A 16232-nucleotide genomic window follows, 5' to 3' on the forward strand; every position below is an offset into this window, starting at 1 on the left:
TCACTTCTGTTAGGGAAATACTTAGGACTGGTGTTCTGGGGTTACTGGGTATGCTTAGCTTTGATAGGCACTGGCAAACATTTTTTTAAAAGTGGTTATATAGCAATTTACACTTCTACCAGCATCTAAAAGCATTTGTGTCATACTACATACTCAGCAACACTCTGTCATTCTTTGATTGTAGCCATTTTAGGGGGAGTATGTAGTAGTTTTCCAACACAGTTTACTATTTCTCTTGGATGGTTAAAGATATTAAGCACTTATTTATGTGTTTATTGAATACATTTTTTTTTTAAAAGATTTTATTTGACAGAGCGAGAGTGAGCATGAGCAGCAGAGAGAGAGGGAAAGGAGAAGCACGTTCCCCGCTGAGTGCAGAGGAGGATGCAGGGCTTGATTCCAGGATCCTAAGATCATGACCTGAGCTGAAGCCAGACACTTAACTGACTGAACCACCCAGGTGCCCCTTTATTGAATACTTTTAAAATTTCTTTGATTTTCCCAACCTTTGAACTATTTTAAAAACTAGATTTTCTTATTTATTTATTTGTAGATTCTGGATTTAACAAGAAGTTAACCGGCCTATATTTCTTTTTTTTAACAATATTGTTAGGTTTCAGATGAAGGTTATAGCCGCCTTTTGAAATGGAAGAGTTTATATGATATTGATAGTATAGACATTATTTCTTAAGTATATAGATAATTATCAATGAAGATATTTGAGTCTGGAGCTTCTTTTGTCAGAAACTGTTATTATACATTCAATTTCACTGGTAGACATTTGCATTTTTTATCTCTTCTTGTGCTATTTTTGGTAATTTGTGCTTTTTCAAGGAATTTGTTAATTTCATTTAACTTTCTAAATAGAAGAAAGTTGTTCAGGAAAATAAACTGTGGTGAATTACACAAAGAACATTAGCCCAGAATAAAAATCAATAATCTAACAACATGGATAAATCGTAAAGCCATTCTAAGTGAAAGAAGCCAGACACAGATTTATGTATATGCAGTTCAGCAATAGGCAAAACAAATCTGGTGATGGAAACCACATCACTGCTTGCCTTCGAGGTGGTGAGCTTGTACATTCGAAACAATGGAAACATTCTATATGTTGATAAGGATGTGGGTTGTATGGGTGTATACATCTGTAAAAATGGATGGCAATTTCCACTTAAAATCTGTGTCTCTACCTAATTCATAAAGTTAAAAAACTTACAAAAATAGAGTTGCTCAAACTATCCAATTATCTTTTAAAAAGTGATGTTAAAACACACATAACATAAAATCTACCATCTCAACCATTTTAAAGTGTACCGTTCAGGGATATTAAGTATATCCACACTGTGGCACAGCCATCACCATCAACCATGCTCCCAGCTCCTTTCATCTTGTAAGACTGAAATATACTTACAGTAATCACCTGTTCCTTTTATGATTTTGAATACCGTTATATACCCCCAACCATTTATGATTTTGAATACCGTTAAGTACCTTATATAAGCAGAATTGTACAATATTTGTCTTTTTGTGACTATTTTCACTTGGCACGATGCCATCAAGATCCATCCATGATGTAGGATATTGCAAAATTTCCTTCCTTTTTGAAGATGATTTAGTTCCACTGTATATATGTATACCACATTTTGCTTATTTATTCACCCACTGATGGACACATGGACTGCTTCCACATTTGAGCTGTTATGAATGTTGTTGGGAGGAATATGAGGGTGCAGATACATCTTCAAAACTGTGCTCAGTCCTTTTGCATAAATACTCAGAGATGTAATTGCTGGGTCATATGGTAATTTTATTTTTAATTTTTTGAGGTTCCTCCATATGGTTTTCTTCAAGTAGAAATACCATTCTTCACTCCCACACACCATGAGAAAGGATCTTAATTCATCCATGTCCTCACCAACACTAGTTTTCTGTGATTTTGACAGTAGCCATTCTAATTGGTGTGAGGTGGTGTCTCATTGTGTGTGTGTGTGTGTGTGTGTGTGTGTGTGTTTTAAAGGTTTTATTTATTTGAGAGACAGAGCGAGAGAGATCACAGAGGTAGCTCTATTTGTTTTTTTTTTTTTTTTTAAACAGGCTCCTTATGACCCTGAGATCGAGAGTTGCATGCTTCGTTTACTGAGTCAGTCTGGTGCCCATGAGTTTATTTTTGTGAGGAAACTCCACACTGTTCCATAGTGGGTGCACCAAGTTACATTCTTAACAGTGCACAAGCGTTCGTTTTTCTCCTCTTCCTCACCAACATTTGTGTTGTCTTTTTGATGAAAGCCATTTCAACAGGTGTGAGGTGTTATTTCACTGTGGTTTCAGTTTGCATATCTCTGATGATTAAGTGATGTTGAGCCCCTTTTCATGTACCTGTTGGCCATCTGCATGACTTCTACAGAAAGATGTCCATTCAGATCATTTGCCCGTTTTTAAAAACTGGACTGCTTTGTTGCCACTGAGTTGTGGTTCTTTTTTTTTTTTTTTTAATTTTTATTTATTTATGATAGTCACACAGAGAGAGAGAGAGAGAGGCAGAGACACAGGGAGAGGGAGAAGCAGGCTCCATGCACCGGGAGCCCGACGTGGGATTTGATCCCGGGCCTCCAGGATCACGCCCTGGGCCAAAGGCAGGCGCTAAACCACTGCGCCACCCAGGGATCTCCAAGTTGTGGTTCTTTATATATTTTATGTATTACCACTTATCAGATATATGAATTGCAAATATTTTCTCCCATTTGAGGATTCCCGTTTTATTTTGTTGACGGTTTCCTTTGCTTTATAGAAAAGTTGTAGTTTGATATAATCCACTTGCTTAGTTCTACTTTCGTTGCTCTTTGCTTTTGGTGTTAAACCCCAAAAATCCTCACTAAGACTGATGTCAAGGAGCTTACAGCTTACTCCCTATGGTTCCTTCTAGGAATATTAAGATTTCAGGTGCTACCTTCAAGTGTTTAAAACATCTTGGCTTGATTTTTGTGTATGCTATGAAACTGGGGTCCAGTTTCATTCTTTTTTGTGTGGTTGTCCAGTTTTCCCAACACAATTTATTGAATAGACTGCGTGTTCCTTACTATGTATTAACGGCTCCTTTGATATAAATTAATTGATCATACAAGCATGGGTTTATTTCTGAGCTCTCTATTCTATTTGTGTCATTTTTTTTAAAAGATTTTTTATTTATTTATGATAGACATAGAGAGAGAGAGAGAGAGGCAGAGACACAGGAGGAGGGAGAAGCAGGCTCCATGCCGGGAGCCTGACGTGGGACTCGATCCCGAGACTCCAGGATTGCGCCCTGGGCCAAAGGCAGGCGCTAAACTGCTGAGCCACCCAGGGATCCCCCGTCATTTTTAAGCCAATACTATACTGCTTTGATTACTATAGTTTCACAATATAATTTGAAATCAGGACGTGAGATGCCTTTACCTTTCTTCTTCTTTTGCAATTGCTTTCACTATTTGGAGGTCTGAGGATCCTTTGGTCAATTTCTCTGAAATTGGCCACTGAAATTTTGATTTTTATTACATTGAATTTGTAGACTGCTTTAGGCAGTATGGTTGTTTTAACAATATTAATTCTTCCATTCCATGAGCATATGTCGTCATTCATTTACTTGAGCCTTCTTCAATTATTTTCATTAACAAATTAGCATTTTCAATGTACATGCCTTTCACATCTTCGATTAAACTTACTCTTAGGTATTTTATTTTCCATGCTGTTTTGCAAATGGGATTTTTTTTCCCCTTAATTTCTCTGATAGTTCATTATTAAGAGTATGGAAATGTAACTGAGTTTTATATTTTGATTTTGTATTCTAAAACCAGTTAACTGACTTCATTTATCAGTTCTAACAACTGGGAGAGTGTTTAGGGTTTCCTATGTATAAAGTCATGTCCTCTGCAATGGAGACGGTTCTACTTCTTCTCCAATTAGGTTATATTTTATTTCTTTTTCTTGCCTAATTGCTCTGGCTAATAGTTCTAGTACTATGTTGAATAAAAGTGGTGGGAGTTGCCTTTTCCTGATTTTAAGAGTAAAAGCTTTCAGACTTTCACCATTGAGTAAGATGTTGGCTGTGGTCTTGTTTTATATGGCCTTTACTATTTGAGGTATGTCCCCTTATACCCACTTTGTTTAGTCTTTATTGTAAAGGGATGTTGAATTCCTTTTTTTTTTTTTTAAATTTATTTATTTATGATAGTCACGGGGGGGGGGGAGAGAGAGAGAGAGAGAGAGAGAGAGAGACAGGCAGAGGGAGAAGCAGGCTCCATGCACCGGGAGCCCAATGTGGGACTCGATCCCGGGTCTCTGGGATTGCGCCCTGGGCCAAAGGCAGGCGCTAAACCGCTGCACCACCCAGGGATCCCCTGGATGTTGAATTCCATTCTGTCACTTGACTGGAGAGTTTAAGTCCTATACTTTTTTTTTTTTTTTAAGATTTTATTCTTGTTTTTTAAAGATCTTTGAGAGGGTGAGAGACAGCACATGAGATAGTGTGCATGCAATAGGGAGGGGTAGGGGAAGAAGCACTTTCTACTGAGCAGGGAGCCTGACGCAGGACTTGATCCCATATCTCCAGGATTACAGCCTGGTCTGAAGGCGGCGCTAAACCACTAAGCCACCCGGGCTGCCCTGAATTATTTTTTAGATGTAATTTTTTACAGTTAGAGTCTTTTCTATTTTACTTATTTTTGTTTCTCATTGCTAACAAATCCAGTGGGCATGTAATAAATATGCTGAGTAACCTAACAGGAGAAGAACCATGTAACACAGTGCCTGGCACACAGTAAGCAGTCGGTAAGTATTTGGTATTACCATTATTATATATATTGTATTTTTCTGGGAATAGTTATGATGAAGTGAAAAAATAGCAGTAGTATCTCTCTGGAGGTATGGTACAACAGGGAATTGCCTGAATTGCTTGTGTAAGCTGACTGGCACTGAGGGAAGACTCATCTCTTTGACCCTCAATGCCTTCTGCTGTCTTGGATTCGTGGATTCACCCTCCCCTGCTTCCTTACCATTTCTGCATTTCACAGTTTGGGTCACAGCTGTGGTTGATGAATCGGGCCTCATTACCCATCCGATAACTGTCAATCACCATCCCACTATCCAGGTTCAGGCAATAGTGGTCACTGTGATTATGATACTGCTCAATCATTCTGTTCCTAAAGAGGAGAAGAAGAATTGAAAGTCAGTTAGTGATTAAGTTGAAAGTAAATCTGAAATCTTCCATTCTCCATTCTAATTTGGTACCTTTGCCATTTTACTGGAGTATCATTATTCATCACTGTACCTGAACTCCTGTTCGCTGACAACCTCCCCTAGGTATTCAATGATGAACTGCCCAGCTTTTAGGGGTTCTTTGGTTCTGATTCCCCAACCTTTTTCCTCAGCTCGAAATCGTTCTAGACACTGCACCCACTCATGCCTCTGTATCCTCTGGTTACAGCACTGCTCACCACAGGGGCAAGTGTTAGGGGAACACTCAGCAAAGATCATTCTAGAAAGAAAAGAGATAACTGTATGTCAATATATATGCCTTCATGAATCCATATTTGTTTTACAGGAACTTTTAAAATGAATACAATAAATTAACAAGGTTGGATTGGTTAACAAGGTTCATAAGGACAAAGAGTAAACAACTTCAGCACTTAATAATACCGAAAATTTCAAAGTCAAGTTACAAACACTGAATAATTATTAAGCTAATGGTCCACTAAGCATCTTGAGTAAACACTATCATATTTAGCTTTGTTCTAAGAATTAAACTACAGGGCAGCCTGGGTGGCTCAGCAGTTTAGCACTGCCTTCAGACCAGGCTGTGATCCTGGAGACCTGGGATCAAGTCCCACATCCGGCTCCCCACATGGAGCCTGCTTCTTCCTCTGCCTGTGTCTCTGCTTCTCTCTCTCCTTATGTCTCTCATGAATAAATAAATAAAATCTTTGAAAAAAAAAAAGAAGATAGAACTCGTAAGTTAAAAAAAAATTTAAACTACAATAAAACTACACCCCCCACAAAAAAGATAAAACCACGACCCACAGAGGAATTAATAATTTGAAGGTTACATGGCATTCTTGTTTTGAAGCAGCTCATGGGAATTTACAGATCTTTTTTTTCCTTTTCAAATTGTAGTAAAATCACACATAAACTTTAAACTGTAAATATTTTTAAGTATATAGTTCAGTACATTTCCAATATTGTTGTTTTATAACAATTTTATATTTCATTAGTGTAAATGACATTTCCATATTGGAAATAACATTTCTAGTTTTTATACTAGAATCTATAACCTCTAGTAAATTAACAAGCAAAAAATTCTCAACATAGTAAAGTTGTTTTGAACATGTCTTCTCCTTTCTTTTTTTTACATTTCTGGATCTTTCACAGAAGCCATTTAGTTTTGGCCTATGGTTTAGAATCCCAGTAAGGGCACCATTATATTCTTGACCCTCCCTTGTTTTAATCATGTTCAGTATATATACATATACATATATATGTTTATATATGTATGTATAGACACACATAACTTACAAAACTTGTAAAGAAAGGATTTAACATTTTATAGTATAAAGTACTCTCATAGACATTCTTCAAATAACCATCCAGGACAAAACACATAGTGTCACATAAATAAGGAATAAGCAGAGAAAGAACATACCCACTAGATTATTCAACTTAAGACAATCAGTTTAACTTGTGAGAAAGACATTGTGTTACTGTCAAATTTACCACCTTTATTCTTTCTTTTAATAAATTCTTTGCTGCATAAATACTACTGAACACCTCTCCTGAAAATGTTCTCCCTCTTGATCTTTTATGATAATGGATTTTCCACCTTTTCAATAATGAGTCCTTAAAAAAAAAAACATAAAACAAACATCCTTTTTTCTCCTCTATACCTTCCATGGCACATTCCTGTTTCTCTTATCCTTATAAGTCTCATTCATAGCAGGTGGGGGGATGGGGTTAACTGGGTGATAAGCATTACGGAGGCCATGTAATGTAATGAGCACTGAATATAATACAAGACTGATGAATCACTGAACTCTACCTCCGAAACTAATAACACACTGTATGTTAATTAACTGAATTTAGAGACGCCTGGGTGGCACAGTGGTTTGGCTCAGGGCATGATCCTGGGGTCCTGGGATTGAGTCTGCATCGCGCTTCCTGCATGGAGCCTGCTTCACCCCTATGTCTCTGCCTCTCTCTGCGTCTCTAATGAATAAATAAATAAAATCTTTCAAAAAAATTTAATTGAATCTAAATTAAAAAAAAAGGAAAAAAAATGGCTCATTCATGTTCATAGTTGCAACTGTAACCACCTCTTCCTTGAATATTACACCTGAATTTTCATCATATCTCAAAACACATAAAACAATAAAATTTATGTGGATAAGAGAACTAAAGTATAACAGAGTGCTGAGATGAAAGATTTTAAAATTAAAAAATTTTTCTGCCAGAGAACACTCATTAGACATTTCTAGAGTTGAAGGCATTGAAATATATTCCATTCATTTCAATGATCAAGATAAGCCCTTTATGTAAAAAGTAAAACATGTTTCTAGTCATTGTATCTGAGAAACAAAACTGTAAACTTATCAAAATCTGAAAGTAGGTGCTGTACACTAAGATGTGAAGTTGCTGATTTACCGCATAAACTGCCATTATTTTTAGCCATATAATACCATTCATTTTAAGACTAGAGAATCTTCCCCTTCTAAATATAGACCTACATAGGAAAGCTCTTTCCCTCGCATGGTGAGATTTAATGTTAAATAGTTGCTGGCAAATGTACTAGTGTGACCTAACTAGCTATGGAGGTCAGGTCACCCCTTGGGAGTGGAGACAGGTTCTTATTTGAAAAATATTCCCACTATAAATCATGCCACGTAAGGAAGGAGTAAGCCTTGGAGGCAGGGAAGAGGATCCTCTCTACTTTTTTGGGACCGAGGATTTGAAGGTCTACTGCTCTTCTACAGCAAAAGTGAAGGCTCCTGGAAATTCTCACTGGGCAAGCGGAAGTGAATGATACTCAACAAAGGAGCACAGACAGGATCTAATGGGGAGTTATCCAAGGACGCTGATATTCAATTTGCAGCCTGTGAACGAGAGTTATCACTTCTGGTGGCATTACAAGGCTTACCCAGAAATGTACTCTTATCTCCTCTAAATATTTGGCTTTGTTATATGTAACATGTTTGTTGTGGAGAACTAAGAAAGTGGGCTCTGTATGTGGTGTGAGCAAATGGGTATAGAGTAAAAAAGCAGCCTGAAATGTCTGCTCTAGGCAAAGTGGCAATGTGAACTATTCTGAAGCAGTAATGGGATTGATATCGATGGTATACAGAAACAAATATTAACTTGAGAAGAGCTTATAGAATTTATAAATAACACTGATCATTCTCAGAAATTGTTTAGAAGAGAGGACATGTTTAAAAAATATTATTCATAAAAATGATTACTAGTTTTTTTTTTTTGAAGATTTTATTTATTTATTCATGAGAGACACACACAGACAGAGGCAGAGACACAGGCAGAGGGAGAAGTAGGCTCCATGCAGGAAGCCCAATGTGGGACTCGATCCCGGGATTCTAGAAGCACGCCCTGGGCTAAAGGCAGAAACTAAAACCGCCGAGCCACCCAGGGATCCCCTCTATTACTTGTTTTTAAAAATAGTCCTGAATTCAGTTTTCATTGGGCTACATGAGCCTTACATAGACATAAAATTGAATCTTATAGATTCAATTCAATTCGAGTTTTTCTCACAAATATTTACAAAACCTTGAATACAAAGACAAGAAAGACATTTTAAGTGGCTCTATTTAACTAAATTATGTGGGTTACTTTTAAATATATACGGAAGTACCCATTGGATAATAATATTTTAATTTTTCTTAGGTATTTATGCATTTATCATCTCATTCATTAGATGCATGAATATATACAGTTCATATTCTCATGATATAAAGTTGGTGGCACTGTATTTGAGTTTTTTTTTTAAAGAAAGGCAACACAATGGAAAGCACAAATGTGAAACTCATACTAACAAAGATGATACAAGACAATCAATATAATTATGTAAAGGTAAATATTCAGATTTCAATTCTATGTTATTAAAAGACTAATAATGACTTACATAACAGTGTATAGCGTGGAAAGAACATGAGTGACTTTCGAATCAAACACATGAGGGTCCAAATTCTATCATTTAAGTGTTATATATGTAATACAGAACAATTTACTATCCTAAGTCCAGGATCTTTCATTTCTAAAATATCAAACTATTACCTATCTTACTAGACTAATGCGAAAAAGAGAACTAACCAATGCGATAGTAGCTATATTACGGCAATTCCACTGACAATAAAACATATAAAAAATAGCAATGTTAGCATAAAAAGGAATGCAAACAAAGAATTTTAAAGACATATGATATTGCCAAACATTAAGCCAGTGAAGTATCAAAGCACCAAAAATAAAGTTAGATGTGAATACCTAAATGACGTAGAACTATGGGGAAGCAAGTATATTCAGATCCTGGTGGTTATAACCCAAATTAACTCATTATTTTATGAGAGCTACTGGATAATACACAGTAAGAAATATATAAATGTTCATATAGTTTGTACAGGTAATTCTTCTTCTGAGAGCACACCCTAAGGATTAAAAAAAAAAAAAAAAGGAATCCACACAGTTTTACAGTAGTGCTATTTTTAATAGCATAACACTGAAATAATTTGAATGATGAGTCACAGGAGGTTGGCGGATGAGGGCATACCAACCTATGGAAGATAAGAGAACTCCTAAAAATGGTGAGCTTGTGGACCACACTAATACATAAAACTGTGTGTGTGTGTGTGTATATATATACACATATGTGGTGTGAGCAAATGGGTATAAATTGCCTCATAAAATCTCACTCCTGGCCCCCCATACATACACATATATGTATGTATACACATACACACACACACACACACACACACACACACACACAAAGAAAAAAAAGACCTAACAAGAAAAAAAGTATATATAAAAAACATCTGTGAGTGAAGAAAAAAAGTCAGTGCACAACACAGACTAGGCCAGCAGCTATGACTCCTAAAATCGTATGTATGTATGTATAAGATGTGAATTAACAATGGTGTTATAAGACAGAATTTAGAAGCTGGCATGTTAACGCTGGAGATACTAAAACATAGATTCCCTGAGCCCATAGGACAGTTGACTAGAGAGACTGGGGAAGCAGTAGTCTTTGGCCAGGAAAATTATCTAGGAAAGGAAGTACTGATGTAAAGTTCATTGGCTCTTTTTTGCCCCAACTTAAAATCACAGTTTTGATCTCCAAACCAATCAAACTCCATACTTTCATTTTCTAACAGCATGACCAACTCTCATCAGCATCACTGACCCAGTCAGCATATGTGCATCTATGTGCTTATGCTAAGGATAAGCATAACCAACCTAGTTTTCCTTCAGAATATATCATGCCTTTCTTCTTTCTCACTGCCACCATCCTACCTTAATCCTTCATCATGGCTACCATGTACGGAGATATAAGAAAGTTTCTAAACTGTGGTGACTATGGTGAATACTTTATGAACATTGTCTCATAAAATCTCACTCCTGGCCCCCCATAAAGAAGGTACTACTTTTATTAGAGGGGTTAAATGACTTTCCTCAGGTCTCCTAAGTAGTAAGAGGACTTAAACCTGGGTATGGTAAGACTTTAAATTTCATTCTTTTTTTGTTACTCTAGCCCATGTGATGGGCTACATGCTTGTGTCTCCCTAAAATTAACAGCTGAAGCCGTAGCCACCAGTATAATGATTATTGGAGGTAGAGCCTTTGGGAGGTCATTTGGCTTACATTAGGGAATAAAGGTAGGAACCACATGATGGAATTAGTGTCCCTACAGGAAGAGGAACAGAGAGCTCTTTCTCCACAAGCACACACTAGGGGAAGACCCAGGAGCACATGGGAGAAAGTGGCCGTCTATAAGCCAGGACATGGGTCCTCACCAAACATTAAATACTTGCATCTTGACCTTGAACTTCCAGACTCCAGAACGTTAAGAAATAAATTTCTGCTGTTTAAGCCACCAGGGCTATGGTATTTTGCCATTAATGGCCCAAGTAGATTAGGATAGCCCAACAATTAGGTTTTATATAGCTTTGTGCAATTCCATGAGATGAAACCAAAGAGCTTATTTAACTTTTCCCTCCAAATGAAGCGTCATCTATCCTAAAGCTTGTGCTTTCAGAGAAGTCAGGTTAGTACAGTACCTATTGAGGCAGTCATCCACACAGCCCTTCCCGGTGTCATCCTCTGGCTTCTTACAGTTACAGGTGGTGGCCTCGTAACCAGAAAGGGGTTTGACATCCACGTAGACGTCTTGAGAGAAGATAGCAAAGAATAATTTGTGAACATAGAGGATAATTTTTTAAGTGCTAGGCCAAGAACACTGATGGTCTGAAGGCAGAAAATATAGCTCCTAAGTTACTCACTTGAACGGATTTTTTTATATAGTGGGACATCTGGCTTTTTGTATAGCTAGAAGAAAAGAAAGAAAAATCTTGATATAGCATTTAACGTCAAATGCCAGACAGCAGCATCAATCACTAAAAATACAAGAAATTATCCACGTGTTCTGCTCATATGTGAATATTTGTAAGATATTCTGGGTTGGATACATTCTAGGGAAAATCTTGGTGTGATCACTTTTTACCCTGAAATAAAAAGTAACTTACTAGATCAGGGTGCGAGAGAAACAGATTCTACAACAAAGAAACGTGAAATAGCTTCATAAGAATGCATTCTCAATCACATGCATATTGGAGACAGACTTAAATGAAAATCACGCTGCAGAATGAAGCTATTCTTTTTGAATATATCAAGACTCAACTTGCCTGTTTGGGAAGAAAGGAAAACTTGCATAGGGCTTGTTGAAATGGTCTGGGTAGTATACAAAATTAAAAAGATGAGCACCTAGCCTTTTCAGGGTAGGTATTCTAGAAAAACACATTTCACATTTTAATTAAGGCAATTAATTTAGTGAATAAAGGGGAGAGGGAAGGCAGGAAAGGAAGCTCTCATTCTGCAATTAAGAATGCATTCAAAAAAAAAGGAAAGAAAAAAACAAAAAAACCCAATGTATTAGAAGAGAGGTGATCACCTGGCCAGTGTTTTACCAGAATAAACAGCATAAACAAAAGAAGCACCGTGGTCTAATTGAAGGTGTATTAACCAATTAGAACCTCCCCCCCCCCCCCCCCCCATTTTTCAGCAGGGCCAGAGAACTGTCTCCTTCATGGTCATGAACTCTGAGACAGATATCTAACATACTGATCCTCTCAGAATTCAAGAGAGGCCACCAGAGAAGAGAATGCAGAGGGGGGATGTCGACTGCTTTTGGCCTTCCAAAATTGAATTCTGGTGGAATTTTGGCAAAGGTCAGGAGCCTACTTACCTCATTTGCATGACATGCTTGTTCTTAACATGGGGACTGGGGCTATAGCTAACTACCAAAATTACTGGGGGAAACTTTTCAATTAGGGAAGTAACAGGAAAAACAGCACCTTCCTATTTTTTACTTCCCAATATATTTAAAGATCTTTTAGAAGTACTTGAGTGTTAAACATTTTCCGTTTCCTTTGATAGAAGAATCTCCTTTGTATGTGAAAAATAAATTCCGAACTGATGGGAAGGAGCCAACAAAAATAAAGCCTGGAATTTCTTAGTGCTGCTGGCAGTACATCTAAATTCTCCTGGGACCTGCATCAAAGAGGATTCTTAGAAACAGATCTCTGCTACCAGAATAAGAGTCTAGACTAATAACAGAGGGTTGCCTAGGGAAGCAGGAACTCACTGCTATTCTGAAACACGAGTAAAGGCAAATAGATCACATTAGATACGGATGCAAATTCATTTCTTAGTCTCTAACCTTCACAGGGAGCACAGGGCATAACAAGGAGGCAGAGAGAGACTTGCATTCCCCTCACCCACCCTTCAGAATGAAAACTGGTAAGATAGACTCCTTGTACCTGATTATGTTTCCACTGCCAAAGGATGTCATAGGGAAGCTGGAAGTCAATTCTCTTTTGCCTTAGATACTTTCCTGAAACAAAAAAATACTATCAATTTCACTATCTATTCAAAGGGTCAAACAGCCACAAGATCTAATAGGCACTGACTAGAAAAATAAAGATTTAATTTTTAATTTTATGCAGTTTTCCATCACCAGTTAATTTTAGCTACTCTTTCCCATCCACACTCCAGGGGGTAAATGCTAAAGATATTGTTTTAATAGTAGCCAATATAAAACAACTAATATAGCAAACTTACCACCAAAACATACACAGGTCATTGTGAAGCCAATTAAAAACTGAGAATGATTATTAAAATTATTAACTAGAGTATCTGACATTTGTTTTCCTACATTATTATAATCTAAAGCTGTCTGTAAAAATGGAAAGTCTAACAGTTTTCTAGAATAAGAGTTCTTGAATTTAAATAACTCAAGAGTATTTACATTCAAATTTATGATCTCTTAATATTTCCCCCCCCTCTTTTGAAACAGTCCTATTAGTAAAAGTCAAAAGCCCCTTTCTACCCTAAAAAGACTGCTTAGATTTCCTTACTCTCTGACCTTTCTGATCTTTAGGTGACTCATTTCTCACAGGAAGCTAAACTTCTTGTTATCTGGGTATTCATCCTATCATTGTCTCTAGACCAGCAGTTGTTAAATGTTCTGCTAATCCTAGGAGATCCAAAGGGTAAAGACTGTCTTAATACTACTAAGTACTATATATCTGCTACTATACTAATACTACCTAAGATGCTATTTATATGCCATTTTCACTATGCTGACGTTTATACTAACCATGTAAAAGGCAATGGTGGGTAAAACTGCTGGCATCTTAATATGAATCAAGGCAGGTGGCAGAAAACTGTACTAGATGAATGAAACTAATGGAAATGAACCATGGCAGCACATAAAAGCATTAAAAATTAAAGCATTCTTAATTTTTAAGTTATAAAAATTGTATTAAATTTTGACACACAAGCCAAAAATCTTAATATTCTGCATGGCACAAATGTAAGTATGCATAAAACACTTGTGCTGCATCCTTAGTGGCTGCATCTAGGAAATACACAAATGCAGATATAACAGTGAGCTGGACTAGTTTCTGCCACAGAATACCATTCATCCTTGAAAGAGTAACTGACAAGCTATGGTTATTCAGACTTAGGAAGGGGAAACAAGTGAAGTGAGCTTGTTACTTTAAGAAAAAATTGAAAGTATCTGTTTCCTCTCATAAAATTTGAAGTGAACACTGGAATTCTGGAAAACTTGTGTCCACTACCATGAGAATCTTTAGTTTTCCAATACTTAAATTTTCCTCATGAAATAAGTGGAAAGATTACATTTATTAAATGTGAACAGTTGTGAATGCACATAGCAAATGGAAGAGCAATACAATTCAGTGAATCAGAATTTCTTAATGACCAATGCATGAAGTGATAAAATCACACATGGATTAAAAAAAAATTCAACACATTAAAATTCCAACAGAGATCAATGGATTTTAAAGTAACAGAATATAAAAAGTTAATTGATTTATTTTTTTAAAAGATTTATTTATTTTTATTTATGATAGAGAGAGAGAGAGAGAGAGAGAGAGGCAGAGACAGAAGCAGGCTCCATGCTGGGAGCCCGACGCGGGACTCGATCCCGGGACCCCAGGATTGCGCCCTGGGCCAAAGGCAGACGCTAAACCGCTGAGCCACCCAGGGTTCCCCGAAAAGTTAACTGATTTCATAATCTACGATACAACTCACCTTCAAGGAACTATTACATTTATATTTTTGGTCGTGTGTCAAAGAAGAATTATCTGAAATTATTAAAACATTCTTATCTTTTATAACTTATTACCTGTATAAGGACAGATTTCTTCATGTATTTAAACCAAAGTAACATCAAAATGAATTGAATGAAAAAGTAGATTAGAAAATCCAGTTGTCTTCTATTAAGCCAGACACCCAAGGGATTTGTAAAAAATGTAAAATAAATCCACTTTTCTCATGAAATGTTTTTTTTAAAAAAAGATTTATTTGAGAGAGAGAGAGAGAGAGAGAGAAAGAGAGAGAGAGAGATGGGCAGCCCCGGTGGCGCAGCGGTTTAGCGCCGCCTGCAGCCCACAGTGTGATCCTGGAGTCCCGGGATCAAGTCCCACATCAGGCTCCCTGCATGGAGCCTGCTTCTCCCTCTGTCTGTGTCTCTGCCTCTGCCTCTCTCTCTCTCTCTCGCTCTATATCTCTCATGAGTAAATAAAACAAAATCTTTACAAAAAAAAAAAAAGAGAGAGAGGGAAAGAGAAGGAGAATACAAGTAGGGGGAGTGGCAGGCAGAGGGAGAGAGGGAAGATGGCTCCCCATGGTGCAGAAAGCCCAATGTGGGGCTCAATCCCAAGACTCTGGGACCACGACCTGAGTCGAGGGCTCAGCCAACTAAGCCAGTCAGGCGCCCTTCTCATGAAATTTTTCCTTGGAAAAGTTATTTCTTAAAAAAAAAAAAAAAAAAAAAAAAAAAAGCTATTTATGTTAATAGCTTTGTTAATGTGTAATGAATTTTTATTTGACAAATGTGAGGATACGGTAGCATGGATTATAGGTATATTGTGGAAGAAAGAAGTTGTGGAGTTAGGTAATATAACAAGATTTGGGGGTAACAGCTGGTAGAAGACTAGAGTCTACTTGATAGAGAAGCAAAGCTGAATGTGTAACTACAAAGTCTGCAATGAAAAAGTAGGAACAGAAAAGTTTATCAAAGGTAAGCAAACTTTGGTATATTCAAATAATAAGATATGGAGTTAATGAAATAAAATAAGGTATATATTTACTCAAATGGAAACACTCTTCAAGTTGCAAAAAGAAAATACAACATGGGCTTATTTAAACAAAAATACTTTAAAACATTAAAGGTCGTGGGGATGGCCTTGGAAAGGGCATGGGGGCACTTTCTGGTTGGGGATGCTGTTCTTGAGGAGGGGCTGGGTTATGCAAGTATATGAAAAAAGACTCTGAGTGGCTCAGTTGGTTGAGCAAAGGACTCTTGATTTTGGCTCAAATCATGATCACAGGATTGTGAGGTCAAGTTTCTCATTGGCTCCATGCTCCAGAGGGAGCCTTCTTGAGATTCTCTCCTCCTCCCACCA

At 37.1% G+C, this 16232-nt stretch overlaps 1 protein-coding gene across 5 annotated transcripts in view; it reads right to left on the minus strand.

Moving 5' to 3' along the window:
- The window catches only part of ASH1L (ASH1 like histone lysine methyltransferase), a 179764-nt gene that overhangs the window by 23645 nt on the left and 139887 nt on the right, over positions 1-16232 (minus strand). For all 5 annotated transcript variants that reach the window (XM_072829864.1, XM_072829860.1, XM_072829862.1 and 2 more), the window contains 5 exons: positions 13059-13132; positions 11523-11568; positions 11301-11409; positions 5303-5509; positions 5028-5174 (listed from right to left, as the gene is read on the minus strand). In XM_072829864.1, the coding sequence (XP_072685965.1) occupies positions 5028-5174; positions 5303-5509; positions 11301-11409; positions 11523-11568; positions 13059-13132 (583 nt within the window). The remainder of the gene's footprint in view (positions 1-5027; positions 5175-5302; positions 5510-11300; positions 11410-11522; positions 11569-13058; positions 13133-16232) is intronic.

The sequence above is a fragment of the Canis lupus genome, chromosome 6, assembly GCF_048164855.1.
Source record: "Canis lupus baileyi chromosome 6, mCanLup2.hap1, whole genome shotgun sequence".
Classification (NCBI taxonomy): domain Eukaryota; kingdom Metazoa; phylum Chordata; class Mammalia; order Carnivora; family Canidae; genus Canis; species Canis lupus.